Source organism: Pteronotus mesoamericanus, unplaced genomic scaffold (assembly GCF_021234165.1).
Source record: "Pteronotus mesoamericanus isolate MK-2021 breed Mesoamerican mustached bat unplaced genomic scaffold, CSHL_Meso_final contig_20, whole genome shotgun sequence".
Taxonomy (NCBI): Eukaryota; Metazoa; Chordata; class Mammalia; order Chiroptera; family Mormoopidae; genus Pteronotus; species Pteronotus mesoamericanus.
In genome coordinates this window covers 27,518,884-27,534,090 of record NW_026555085.1, presented here as the reverse complement: position 1 = coordinate 27,534,090, position 15,207 = coordinate 27,518,884, and the positions used below count along the sequence as shown (strand labels likewise).

Here is a 15,207-nt window from a genome sequence, read left to right as displayed (position 1 = left end):
TATTTTATTCATGTACTGAGCATCATCCTGGTTCAAAAAGAATAGGTAAGTGCATGTTTTCTGTGCAAGCCACCATCACCTATTACTATTGGTAACATCTCCAGAGAAACTTCCTTCTACTTCTTTAAATGAAAATCACATTAGTAGGTTACCACTTTTTTGTTTGTAAGTGATAATGCTGAACAGTGCAGAAGCATACCCCATAAGAAGCTTGTTCAGCAACAGAAATAGAAACAACAATGATTGTGCGTATGGTTTTATAATCGAATTGCATTTGTGCAGGATACTGAGCTAAATCTATTGCTATTTTACAAGAAGTTAAGGACCAAGAGAAAGGAAAGTTGTTTATACTCAGGCCTACAGAAGAAAACTGAAGAGTCCAGTAGTAGTCTTGTATTTTTGCAAATTTATCCATCTGCCTAAGGGTAAAGTCATTTTCCTGACAAAGTTAAATGTGTATTTTGAGGTACTATATGCTGCTGAACAGCATGCTTGCAAAACTGGCATACTGGAGTCTTCAAAATTAGCAGTTTCCAGCGGGAAAACCATCTACCATCTGCTTGCTTCATTAAAGTACATAATAGAGGAGTAAGAACTGAATTGCACTTTCACTAGCTCAGCGCTCCCTGGTGTCCACTCTATGGAGGTTATACACAGCAACCCATATAGGGAACAGAATCCAAGCATTTGTATAAAAATAGAGTAATGGGCGTTTAAAAAAAAAACAAAAACAGATTTAGACAAAGCAATCTCTCCTGAAAACACTATACATTTTTAAGACTTCTTTAATGAATTTAGGAACTTTTTTAAAGTCCATATTGTAAAATTTTAAACAACATTGTAAGGAATCATACAGATACTTTGTCATGTAAAAGCCAAAAATTTCTGTCAAAAACTATTACCAATAATTGCCCCAAGAAACATACTTAGTGCTTTTAGCTTACATGTTAAAGAGACAGTATTATAAAATACTAAAGAGAAAACAATGTTTATAAGATAAAGCTGATTAAATTGTAGTTATATTTATACAATTTATTATGAAGAACTCATTTGTCAAGGTGGGGGTCTCTGCCTTGATTTTCAATATCAGTATGTAACATGTCTAAATTTTTGCCCACACTAGAAGATTTAAGATTCTTACAGCTTTGCAAAATCCAGAAACATTTATTATTTAGAAAAATGAAAAAAATCAAGAAAGCAATTAGTGTTGATAATGGTGTAGAAATTCTATTTCCCAACTTTATTCAATAGCTTCAATTATTCCCTTAGTCACATAAGAACAGAACGGTTAAGATACTAGAAAAGGAATAACAGCAGATTAATAACAAATATATATGTCACTATCTTTTCAATACTATGTTAAGCCCTTGATATAATCCACTCAACAACCACTTGATGGTATGTACCCCGTATCTACTCAAGCCAGGCACTGTTGCTCATCCTGGAGTTCACGAAGGACAGGTACACTCTCTGCCTGACAGGGCCTGGAGTCTAATTAGGAAGAGAGACAATAAATAGCACATAATGTAATTAAGCTGTAGTAAACAAAGCAGATTAAGGAACTAGGAAGTGATGGAGGTGAAAGGAGGACAGTTTAATACGGTGGTCAGGGAAGACCCCTGTGAAAAGGGGTCACTTGAAGACCCTTGAAGGAAGTGAGAGGGCAGATCATATGCCTTTTGAGGAAAATGTTTCAGGTGTTAGAAACTAAAGGAGCAGAAGCCTTGAATTGGCAGTATGTTTGGTTTGTTTAAGAAACACAAAGAAGTTAGCATGTTTGGAACAGAGTGAGCAAGAAAAAGTGGGTATAAAATAAACTTGGAGAGTAGGGGCTTTAGGCTATGCTAAGGAATTTTTTTAATTATTTCAAAATTCAAGGGAAACCACTGGAGTACTTTTAACATGAAATTAATATTTAAAAGACTGTGTTGCTGCAATATGGAAAAGAGACTGTTAGGAACAAATGTGGCAAAGACCAGTTAGGAAGCAAATATAGTAGTCCAAGCTGGAGAAAATAGTGCACTGAACTTTGGTGGCATTAATGGAGGTGGTAAGAAGTTAGTGGGATTCAGGATACATTTTAAAGATGAGATTAGCAGGCTTTGCCAGTCGAGTGGTTGAGGTGACAGAGAGAAAAACAAGTTAAGGATGATGATTATTTTTTGCTCTGAACAAAGATAGGAAAGACTGGAGGCGAGGCAGGGTTGCGAGAGGAGGGTAGGGATTGGATTGGGAAGGAAGCTCATGAAGATACGAGAATAAAGTGTTCTGTCTTGTGTATGCTCAGTTGCAGATTCCTATTGAACATACAAATATATGTCAAATATCTAGTAGGTATCTGGGTATATTAATCTGGAGGCCTAGAAAGAAGTCAAGAATAAAGAATACCACTCAGGAGTCTTCCTCTTATAGAGGGTTCATTCATATGATAAACTAGAGAGTGATGGTAGATGGCGACAACTGGAAGAAAAGGAAAATGCAGAGGAGCTGTTTAAAGTAGGAAGAATGCTAGGAGAGTACAATACCATGGAAACCAAGTGAAGAAAGCATTTCAGGAGCAAAGAGATAATCAACCCTGTCCAGTGCTTCTGAGACACTGAAGAAGATGAAAACAGAGAATTGACACTGAATTTAGAATGACGATGGTCCCTGGTGATCTTAGCATAAAAAGTTTCAAAGGAAAAGTAGAGAAGATAACCTGATTGAAATGAAGTCAAGAGTGAAAGGGTGGTAACAAATTGAAAGAGTCACTGCCGATATCCTTTAGAAGAGCCGCGGGGAGAACAGAGAAACCAGGAACACCTAGTTAAAGAGGAATGTAGAGCTGAAGAAAGCAGGTGTTTTTCAGATGGAGATATTCTAACATATTTGATGATAAAGGGAAAGATTCAGTAGAAAAGAAGAATTTGGTGCCTGTCAGGAAATAGGAAAGAATGGCTGAGTGATATCTTTGAATAAATGAGGCATGGGTCCAACCCCCGGGCAGAGTCAGCCTTGTAACCCGAGCACACAAGCAGAACACACAAATCAAATCGAAAGATTCAAGGAGGGTTGGGAGGATTTGATGGTGGAAGAATGGGGTAGTTCTCTGTTCTCAGAGTTTATTTTTCTCAGTCACATAAGAAGCAAGATCATTATTTGAGAGAGAGGAGATGGGGATGTTACAGGAGATGTTGCCCTGGAAACTGCAAAGTGACTTGACTGAGGCAGAGATGTCCAACCTCCTGGCGTCTCTGAGCCACACTGGAAGAAGAAGGGCTGTCTTGGGCCACACATTAAATACATCGTGACACATAATCACAGAAAAAAATCTCATAATGTTTTAAGTGAATTTACGATTTTGTGTTGGGCCACATTCATAGCCGTCCTGAGCTGCATGCGGCCCGCAGGCTGCAGGTTGGACACCCCTGGGAGGGGTGCAGGGCTGGTGCCAGAGGTTTCCCTGCTTGAGATTTGGATTAGCTCAGGTGTGGTTCCTTTAGCGACATACTTTTCTCATTCTTCACAAAGAGTTAGGTACCGTTACTATCCTCATTGCACAGATGAAAAAATTAAACCAAACAAGTTAACTTTAGCTGGTTGGCTCCAGCAGACTCCCCACATTGCTGTCTTCTGCCAGCCAGCAGCTCCAGGGCGCATCTCTACTGGAGGGCTGCAGGGAAGATGCTGTGCAATCCGAGCTTTTTCTATGTCTTCTTCCCACATCCCAGTACTTCATCCTGGTCACTTCTGTCCATAGAACTTTAGTAATTCAGATTAAGAAAGCTAACTACAGAATATCTTTAAACAGCAACAACAAATATATATACAGTTACATTTAAAACAGAAATGCCTCACTCTGACCAGCATGGCTCAGTTGGTTGCGCAGCATCCCACAAGTAAAGGTCGCCAGTTCAATTCCCAGTCAGGGCACATACCTGAGTTGAGGGCCAGATTCTGCTTGGGAGTGTGCAAGAGGCAGCCAGTGGATGTGTCTCCTCGTCTCTTCCTCTCTCCCTTCTTCTCTCTTGAAAAAATAAATAAAATCTTTTTTAAAAAATAAAAATAAGGCAACAATACTTCATTTCTCTGCCTTTATTGGGAATGAAAAAAATTGCCTTAATAAATTTTCTAGTAGACAGAAGTGTTTACTCTTCTAGACTAGTGGGTCTAGTAGACCCACTTTTTATGGTAATGTTTACTAAAGTTTGTTCTGTAGGCATAATATAATGTTGTGCAAAGATTCCACATTGAGCCTACAACATAGCAATATGTCATGGAAAAGATTATGACACTTCCCCTTCACTGAAGTTTTGTAGAATTTGTAGTGACTTCAGATGATGTTGAGATACAAAGCCTTTTTGACTGCCTAAAATGTTCACAGACTGTTGTTAGTGATCTTGCTCACTTCTTCCACATATTAAGTAATTAATTTTTAGTTTAAATACCAACATTCTCCTTCCTTCCTTATGATCCCAATTCATTGCTGTAACTTTAAAAAGACTTAAGAAAAAAGTGCAAAAATTCACATATGGAAGCCATGAGACAACTAAAGAGGACAAAGAGGAAAAAAAACAAATCACATTTAATAGCCTTAAAATATTTCCATTAAAATCTGTTCAGTCTCCTGATTTGACGACTACTGATGTTCCCAGAAGTCTTATCTGGAAATTTGTGTATTAGAGTAATCAAATTAACCAGTTGCTGCCTGGTTAAAGCTCGTAAAAAGATTATCTTAAAGAATTGGAAAGAACCATGTGTAAGGTTGAACATCCTCATTCTCCTAACCTGGGTCCCTCCATGTTCTCCTGCCTGATCCGGTGTGATGGAGACAGCATGGATAAGGACATGGAGCCTCTTAGAAATGAGCTAGATGTTAATTTTGTAGGTCCAAAGATACCACAAGGCTAAGCCCCTTGAGGTAAGTCAAAACTAAGTGTTTAGAGAAAAAAACTTACCGGCCAAATGACATGTGGTTCTCTGTGCAGTGCTATTCAGTAGAAACAGATTGTGAACTATTTATGTAATTTTGTTTTCTAGTAGCCATATTTGTTAAAGTAAAAAGAAACAAGTGAAACTTATTTTAGTTATATATTTTATTTAACTCAATATTTAATGCATAGGAAATATTATTAATGAGATGTTTCACATTTTTTTCCTCATACTAAAACCATCTCAGTCAGGCCTAGCCAAAGTTCAAGTGCTCAACCACCACATGTGGCAAGTTGCAATGTTATTGAACAGCACAGTTTCAGACAAAGAAATGCCAAGCAAATGACAGGTCCATTCCTGTGGGCATTGCTATCCTCGAGTTTCAAAATACATTATACTTCTTTTCACTAGTATAAAATTGTATCATAAACCTAATTCTGATTGTGTGCTAGCACTGAAAATACTGTTTATTCAGATAACTATCACATCATGACCCTTTTTAAAGAGTTACCCTTACATTTTCTTACATTTACAGTTCAGCATAACTTTAACTCATTGTTCTATTTCTTGATATCATCAAAGTCCTCATTTTCATGCTGATCAAAGGTTAGTCCTCCAGCTTTCTCTGTCTAATCTGAGCTTCACATTTCATCACTGGAATGAGATTTCTAAAAGGCAACTTCGATCATTGCCAACTACTCAAAGATGATGTAGAAAAGATAAAACCCTTCAGATTTTGACCTCTGTATGACTATCTCGTTTCATTTGCTGTACTCTTCCTTTTAATACTTCACTTTATAATTTGCAAACTCCATGAGCTTCCTGAGAATATGATGTGCTGTTTTGGCCTCACACCTTGGAATGTGCTGTTCTTTCTACCTGAAATGTTTTTCTCCTTTCATCTCTCAGCCAAGCCTCCATTTTCAATCCAGTTCTGCTGAATAAATTTATTGACCACACACTAGTTCCTTGAGAATAGGGATCGGACTTTGTTATCCTTATAGCAACAGCATCTCGCACAAGGTCTGATGATGAAATACAGAGGACATATTTGTTGACATAACCTAAATGTACTAAACCTTCAAGCAGACTCAGTTGTCAATTATTAACAGAAAGAAATGTTTTAAGTCATTCTTATATTTTAATATTTAATTGAGTTCTGTTTTGACAGTAATTAAAACACTGTCAGTATTTTTGTTTTGTTTCAATTGCAATACACTTCATTCCCCTGAACTACTGAAAGTGGAATACCTGCTGGGAAGAGTCTTATTATCTCTGAAAACAAGCCATAAATTACTTCATTAAATAAAAAATAAATATAAAAGATGATAGGTCGCAACATTCCATTGCAGATTTTGGTGAGTTTTGAGAAAAAAAAATTATCTTAGACCACATATCCCAAAGAATAAACTGATAAGATTTTAATTAAATATTAAATATTAAATGAAGTGTTCAACTAATTCCAAACAATTACCTTACTTGAATAGTTATATGAAACAAAAAGAAATAAAAGCCTCTGATTACTAGAGTCATTTTTCCAAGGAGAACACAGTTATTTGCTATATAAACAATTATAACCAGACAAAAAGTTATTTTGTTTTAAGTGTTAGACACCACAATGAGGGTATTTCTTAAGGCTTGTAAAAACTCTAGTTTTACAACTTCCCAAGACCGCCAGTATCTCTTGAGAAGAAGGGAGCAATAAAAGTAATCAGGACAAGCTCTTCTTTCCTTTAGCAGGCTGTCTCAAACCAGCAAAAATAGATCCTAGGAACATCCTTAATCTGGGAATACTATTCATAACAGACAGGAATGGGGGTCAAAATCCCCCTTCATGTTCCTTGTGGTCCTTTTGGCATGTGGAAATACAAGCTAGTTGGAACTATGTATGAAGGAACAACAATGAAGGAAAAGAAAAAATCTGGATACAAGATTAGATAGAGGCTTGCCCTGGCTGGGCAGCTCAGTTAATTTGAGCATTGTCTGGTTCCACCAAGCTGTGAGTTCACTCTCCAGTCAGGGCACATACAAGAATCAACCAATGAATACATAAATAAGTGGAACAACAAATCAATGTCTCTCTCTGTCTCTCTCTGTCTCTCTTTCTCTCTCTCTCTCTCTCTCTCTCAAAAAATAAGAGAAAGAACCCTGGCTGGTATGACTCAGTGGATTGAGTGCTGGCCTGTGAACTGAAAGGTCACCAGTTCAATTCCCAGTCAGGGCACAGGTTGTGGGCCAGGTCCCCAGTTAGGAGTGCGCAAGAGGCAACAAATCAATGTGTCTCTCGCACATCGATGTTTCTCTCCCTCTTTCTCCCTCCTTTCCCCTCTTTCTAAAAATAAATAAATAAAATCTTTAAACAATAAAATAAAATAAAAAATAGAAAGAGAGAGAGATTAGATAGAGGCAGTACAAAAAGAGAGGCAAGCTGGCTAACAGCACACCTCAATTTAATTTTATTTTATCTACACTGGTCCCGGAACTTCTATTTTTTACCACTTCCTGTTACTAAGAAATCTCTTTAGGGTTTAGGCCTGTTGAAACCAGTATTTTCATGATCTAACCATCTCAATTGAATAGGGATGAACGTTTCTTTGATTTCTTTTTCTTTTTTAATATTTTATTTATTTTCACAGAGGGGAAAGGGAGGGAGGGAGACAGGGAGAGAAACATCAATGTGTGGTTGCTTCTCATGTGTCTCCTACAAGGGACCTGGCCTGCAACCTAGACATGTGCTCTGACTGGGAATCAAACCAGCAGTCCTTTGGTTCGCAGGCCAGAGCTCAATCCACTGAGCCACACCAGCCAGGGCTCTTTTTCTTTTGTTAATTTATGTTATTTATTTTGCTATTACACTTGTCCAGATTTTTCCCTGTTTCCCCCCAGCACTCCCCCCAACACCCTCAAACAATCCCCCTACCATCATTCATGTCCACAGGTTGTCACAGGGAGCACAGAGCCCCTGGATCTGAGGGTCACTGTCTGGAGCCAGCTGAAAGGGGAGTGAGGCTCTGAATCCCACAGAGCCCATCCCAGGGTTGTCACAGATCGGGGGAATAAACACAAATCGTCACAAACACTTCTCTGTTTGCCAGGAGAGGGGAAAGGGCACTGCCCTCTAGTGGAGAAGCCCCCGAGCCCTCTTTTCCAAAGGCTTGTATTGAAAAGGTTATCAGCAGGCCAAAGTAATAGGAATGTGCAGGTTATCTTATTACACCAGTGTGTTAATGTTTACAGAGAATAGATGATGTTTTGAAGAAAACAAATGGCAAGAACACACCAATTTAAATGGGTCTGAGAGGAGACTAGTAAACAGGAAAGCATAAACATAAGAGCACCAAAGGGTTTAGGGTTAGGGTCTGTGAATAATGTAAATTTCCTTTCCAGCATGAGCTGGCTATCATAGCTTTTGAGAGAGAAACAAAGCATGCTTTAAAGAATTTACTTTTAGGCCTGATTTCCCCTGGGAACTGCCAGATGCAGTTTAGGACTGTTTCCAATACTGTTTAGAGCCTGAGCCAGGCAGGAGGAGGGAGCTGCCAAGAGACAAGGAGACTTCTTTCAGATAGAATGAGGACTCCGGCCATGTCCAAGCCAAGCTGAGGGGTGTGGGTCTTTTTGCCCTTTCTCCCTGTCCCCCAAGTCCTTGACCTGCTATCCATTTTGGTTGTGTCTGGCTTAAGTTGTCCCTCCTTTTGAGGAATCTTACCCGTCATTGACCACCAACCATCACAAGGCCAAGCAGGCTGATGTAAGGGAGGCCAGGAGGACAGGTTTTGTCTCCTCAGTGGTCTGTTTTCCCAAGGCCTCCTTGATTATTTCTAGCCTTGGGGCCCTCTTGCCTGTCGGCAGGACTACAGTTCCTAAAACAAGACAAGGCATTTCCCAACAACAGGTCATGCGTATAATTCCTTGGATACTCGATTTCCTGTACTGACTTTATACCCCTATGGCTATTCTGTAACTACCTGTTTGTACTTCTTAATCTGCTCACCTCTTCACCCATTATCCCATAGCCCCTTCCCATCTGGCAACCATCAAAACATTCTCTGCATCCATGATTCTGTCTCTGTTCTTCTTGTTTGCTTAGTTTGTTTTATAGATTCAATTGTTGATAGGTATGTATTTATTGCCATTTTATTGTTCATACTTTTGATCTCCTTTTTAATAAATAAATCCCTTTAACATTTCATATAATAATAATTTGGTGATGATGAACTCCTTTAGTTTTTTCTTGTCTGGAAAGCTCTTTATCTGCCCTTTGATCTAAATGATAGGTTTGCTGGGTAGAGCAATCTTGTCTATAGGTCCCTGCTTTTCAGGACTTTGAATATTTTTTGCCAGTCCCTTCTAGCCTGCGAAGTTTCTTTTGAAAAATCAGCTGACAGTCTTATGGGAATTCTGCTGTAAATAACTGCTTTTCTCTAGCTTCTTTTAAGATTCTCTTTTTATCTTTATCCTTTGGCATTTTGATTGTGATGTGTCTTGGTGTGGGCCTCTTTGCATCTACCTTGTTTGGGATTCTCTGTGCTTCCTGGACTTGCATGTCTATTTCCTTCACCAAATTAGGGACATTTTCTTTCACTATTTTTTCAAATAGATTTGCAATTTCTTGCTTTTTCTCATCTCCTTCTTGCATCCCTATGATGTGAATGTTGGAATGCTTGAATCTCTGTCCCAGAGACTGCTTACAATATCCTCACTTTTTTTTTTTAGATTGATTTTTCTTCTTGATGCTCTGATTGGTTGTTTTTTTGGTTCCTTATGTTCCAAATCATTGATTTGATTCTCGGCTTCATCTACTCTACTGTCATTTCCCTGTACCTTGTTCTTTATTTCAATTAATGTAATCTTTATTTCCAACTGGATTTTTTAATGCTGTCGAGGTCCTCACTAAATTCCTTGAAGCATCCTTATAACGAGTGTTTTGAACTCTGCATCTGATAGATTGTTTATCTCCATTTTGTTTAGCTGTTTTCTGGAGTTTTGATACGTTCTTTCATTTGGGCCATATTTCTTTGTCTCCTTGTTTTGGCAGCCTCCCTGTGTTTGTTTCTTTGTATTAGGTAGAGTTGCTTTGACTCCATATCTTAGTAGTGTGGTCTAATGTGTTAGGTGTCCTGTAGGTCCAGTGGCACAGCCACCCCTGTCCCCCAAGCTGGGTATTCAAGGTACACCATTCATGTGGGCTGAGTACACCCTCCTCTTATAGTTGAGCCTTGGTTGCTGTTGGCAGATCAATGGCAGGGATTTACCAAGACCAGTCAGCTGCAAGGATTGGCTGTGACTACTTACCACCAACCTCTGCCCTCTGTGGATGGTCAGCTGTGAAGGGGAAGGGTGGGTGGTGCTCTGACATGGTCTGTAGCTGTCCGCTCGGTGCACTGGCCCTGGGGTTTTCTGAGTGGGGCAGGCCAAGGTCAGCCCCTACCTGTGTTTTGCCCAGGGCCATCCTACCTGAGCTATAAAGCACTCTGAGAAGGCTGCTACTCATGCTGGGCTTAGGGAGTCCCAGGTAAAGCCAAGCTGTGAATCTAGGCTGGCCACTGCTAGAACTGGGCCTGTGGCTGACTGAGGCCAGCTTTTCCTTTTTTGATAAGACTTAGGAAGTTGTGAAGCATAAGCCATTCATATGAAAAAGCAACTTGGGTGGGCCCTATAATTTGGGTAGGGTAGACTCTCTGGGGATCTACAAGGTAGGTCAAACAGTGTTAGCCAGGTTGATGGAGTCTCAGATATGACACCAGCTTGCCAGCTCTGTAGTTTTGTGAGAGGGAGATTTCAGAGAAGGGACAATGACCTCTGCTTGCCTTGATGCCAGACACTTCAGTTCCTCCCTGTATGCCACTGGTGCCTTTCAAGCTGCTACCCCCATGCTGGAGCCCAGAGGGAGTGAGTCTGAGTAAGTCCGTGTGTGGGTTCTTTAAGAGGAAATGTTTGTGGCACCAGCAGTTTCTTCCACTAACTCAATCCCTGCTGGTTTTTGCATTCAGAAATTATAGGGACTTACTTCCTGGCACTGGAATCCTGGCCTGGGGGACCAGATGTGGGGCTGGGACTCCTTGCTCCCAAGATATCGGTCCCAAATTTTTATCCACCACACATGGGTATGGGGCCAACCTGTTCTGCATCTGCACACCTCCTAACAGTCTGGATGGATGTGGTTTCTTTAATTTCTTAGCTGTCAGACTTCCATTCAACTCAATTTCTGACAGTTCTGAGTTCTATATTTTAGTTGTAATCTTGATGTGGTTTTGCAAAAAGGCAAGCCATGTCTGCCTACACTGCCATCTTGACCAGAAGTATGAACATTTCTTTTAGACAATGATTTTTGACTTCAAGAAAAAGTCTCGTCATTCACAATATAGTAATGGAAACTGATCACATTCCCTTTTGATTTCTTGGCTTTTCTACCCCTGATCAATGACTTCAACTATTAAAAAGGACCAGGATTAGAAACGCAGTTTGTTCCAAGCTGTGAATTCTTTTCTAAGTTGAAAACTGTGTTTGGATGCCAAATCTTGTTTACAAAACACCTGGGTAAATACTTTGGTCTGCTAGTAATCTTTTCTATTTCTAAAATTAATCTTCAAAATATAAGGTTTTGCTTTTTAAGTAAATTCTCCATTGTGTAGAACGGATTTGTGAGTGAAAGGGTATATTCACAGGATCTCAAAACACTGTACTTCCTTGGTTCTGGTTTTGAAATCCCCTGTTGAGTCAGTTAGTTGCTGAGGACACTTAAGTATAACCAATGCGATAGTAAACAGACTATCAGGCCAGATGCATCAGCAGACAATAACCCTCCTTTTACAACTACATGTACAGTTTTATTTTAACTTTTGGATTTCAGTTTTTCCACAGCTATTAATATTACTCAGCCCAGGTTCAATGGCATGGATGTATTTGGAGACACTTCATTCCTGGCTTATTCATGGATCCCAGATATCAGCTTCGATTATTAATTCCACTTGAATTTTCAGCTAGCAAATAACCCCTCGACACGGCAAAATAACTTAATACTTTTCACTGGGCAGAAGGGGCATGGTAAGATTAATTCAACCCTCTAGCACTTGCTTAGCTCCTTCAAGAATATGTTGGAGATTTTTCATGGACACTCTAACTGGCTATGGATAAAGGAGACATTTGCTTTGAGGCAGCCTCCTCCTATTTTCTGTCTCGAGCACATTCCTTGTAGTCCCAAGTGTTCAGCAGGCCCCTGGCCTTTTCTGTAACATTGTTCCCACCAGGGCTACCTCTTATCAAGGGCAAGAATCCCTGCCTACAAACATGAGGGCAGAGATGATAACCGAGTCATCTGACAAGTGCACTTACTGATGTCCTTTTCTCTGTTTCTTTCTGTTTCATATATAAGAGGAGAAGGGAAATTTTCTGTAGGAACAGCATTTTACCATGTGTTGTGAAATGGGAGTGGCTGCCATCAGAGAAAACAATTTCAGATTAAAATAGTAAGAAATGAAGAAAATATTTGACCTCTACCCAGGTACTCCAGGGCCCTAGAATTGGTGTAAAGTCACCTAATAAGTTAAATTTGTCTGTCTTAAGTAGAAACCAGTTATGCATGTGTGGGATCAAAGAAAAGCACATGCTTTTTACTCCGAAGTGGACAACTAACTAGTTAGGCAATTAATCATTTACCTTCTCTGAGCTCAGTGTCCTCACCTGTGAAATTAACATAGTACACTGGAAAAAGACCTTTTCCTCAACCATCAGGAGTTCTGCTGTGCCAGGGGAAATAACATTCTGTTCTTTTCAACTCCCTCTGTGATCTCCCAATACTGAACATTGGTTTCTGCATTAACATATGTCTGAAAGTAACCCACACCCCCCAGTGAAGTATAATGTGCCAGCCCCCACCACCTCTGTGAGAATGGGAACACTTGATCATGGGAAATGCTATTCACTGCCCCTCCAAAGCCTATTCGGATCTCTTCCATCTCTGCTGCGGAAAACCTGTGACCTCCTCCTAACTGGTCTTCTTTACTGCCCTTCCTACCTGCAGCGCACTGTCCAAGTTGCAGCAAGAGGGATGTCTTTAAAAGGCATCTCAATAGGTTTTGAACCTTGCTTAAAACCCGCCCGACTTCCCACTGGACTGAGAATGAAATCCAAACCTCCTTACCAAGTTCTCAAACGGTCTCGTCTTTATCCATTGCCATCGGTCTCGTCTCTGACTTTGACCAGGCCAGTCCCACCATCTCCATGCCCCTGTCCTGTAGAGCTCTTCCTCCAGTGCCTCAGGTACCCAGCGCGTCCCTGTCTCCGAGGCTTTGCTCACGCTCCGCCCTCCGCCTTGACAGGGCATAGAGATCAGAGCGGTCACCGGAGCAGGCTCTGCGGCCTGGCACTGTGGACTTATATCCAGTTTCCACTGCTGACAAATTATATGTTAAGTTACTTAATGTCCTAGCACCTCAGTTTCCTCACCTATCAAGTGGGTATAATAATGGTACATTCCCTAGTAGGGCTGCAAGCATTAACATAACACAGGGAGCCCTGGCTGGTGTGGCTCAGTGGATTGAACACTGGCCTGCGAACCAAAGGGGCATTGGTTCGATTTGGTTCAATTCCCAGCCAGGGCACATGCTTGGGTTACGGGCCAGGTCCCCAGTAGGGGTTGCATAAGAGGCAACCACACATTGATGTTTCCCTCCCTCTCTTTCGTCTTACCCTCTCTCTAAAAATAAATAAAATCTTTTTAAAAATTAGTACATGGAAAGCACTTGAACTCAATGAACACAGTAGCTTGTGTTTTCTCCAGGAGACCTTCCCAGCCACCTTCACAGAAGTAGGTCTTCTCCCACCCCATCCAAGTTATTCTCTCCCTCTAACTTATTTCCTCCAAGGCCTTACCTCAATTTATAATTCCTAATCTATTTTAGATACTTGTTTCCTGTCTGTCTTCACTAGGAGAGTGAGAGCCCTGTGTGGACACAGACCACTCATCCCCATTTGACCTTATCTGCCCACACTGAGCACACTGCCAATCACGTAATCAGTGCTAAAGGAATGAAGAACAACAATAAGAACAGATTATTGAAAAATAGTTTAAAGAACAGATCATGGTATGAAGCACATCGGCAACACAGTTGCACAAAGGTACTTTAAAAACAGCCATTCTCCAGGGTTCCAGTTTGGTGCCCTCTGCATCAGGGACTCCCTGGAGGCTACCCCGCCCCCACCGCTGCGGCCAATCTCCCCTTCTTCTGAGTATTGATAGGCTGCCCTGCGCTTAGGGCATGGACCCTGGATGCCAGGCTTTGATTGGCTGGATCCCTCTGCCCTTTATAGAAATGGTGTCCCAGTTATCAATATCATGCACAAAGCCCCTTTCAGGTGGTTTTAGTAAATAATCTGTTGGATGACTGCCAGAAGTCACAGAGGGAAGAAGGGAAGGAAGAAGGAATTCCCATCCCCTCGCTCTTTAATTCTCACACATTTCATCATATGTTTATTAATTATATCCTTTCCATTAGCAAAAAATAAAATAAAAGACCAACAAATGAAATTCAAATGAGCATTACAGACCCTGGGCCCTTCTTATTTTAAAACATATCTCCTAAATCCTGAACAATTCAAAGAGGGGGAACCCAAGCAAGGTATAAACACCTGGACCATGAAAATGCAGCCACCAAATACTCTTCAGTGCTCTTCTTGTAAAGACTCCTTCAAAATTCTCAAAAAATTAATAATAATAAGCAATGTTTAAGCCACAGCTTTTCTAAATTGTGGAATTTCACATCTGACATTTTTTGGTTTCCTCTAGTTATTGCATTTGTATGTACTGATATGATGCTCATTCTGCACTTGGCATTTGTAGGTTGATAGCATGGTTAAATAAAGGCTAGATAAACAAGTAGATAAATTGTGGAGCTCTTTTCTAATCAGTGACACGGAGAAATCTGAAAGGTGCAATTATACATTGTACCACCTGGGGGAGCAAGAACACCAGCTAAAAAATGCAAGAAGCACTTAATTGCTTTTGAAAGCAATGCTTCTGGAAGCAGGACCTCTTCACATTGTATCAGAATCACAGGAGGGTGCTTGTTGAAATGCTAATTCCCAGGCCCTCTTGATTCAAATAACAGAATTTTACCAAGCTCCTTAGGTGCTTTTTATACAACTAATATTTGAGACTAACCTCTCAAAACCTTTAGGGAACAGCTAAATTAGATCATACATGGGGATGAAGTAAGATAGGTAATAATCGCCAATAATGTAATATGTAGAGATGACTCATCAATTTGTGTAGCTTAAAGTTATTAATTAAATAAA

The 15,207-nt window shown here is 40.3% G+C and overlaps 1 protein-coding gene across 1 annotated transcript in view; it reads left to right on the top strand.

Moving 5' to 3' along the window:
• EYS (eyes shut homolog) overlaps nt 1-15,207 on the top strand; it is a 1,478,297-nt gene that overhangs the window by 1,395,767 nt on the left and 67,323 nt on the right. The window contains 1 exon segment of the mRNA XM_054568619.1: nt 11,776-11,958. Within this exon segment, the coding sequence (XP_054424594.1) occupies nt 11,776-11,958 (183 nt within the window).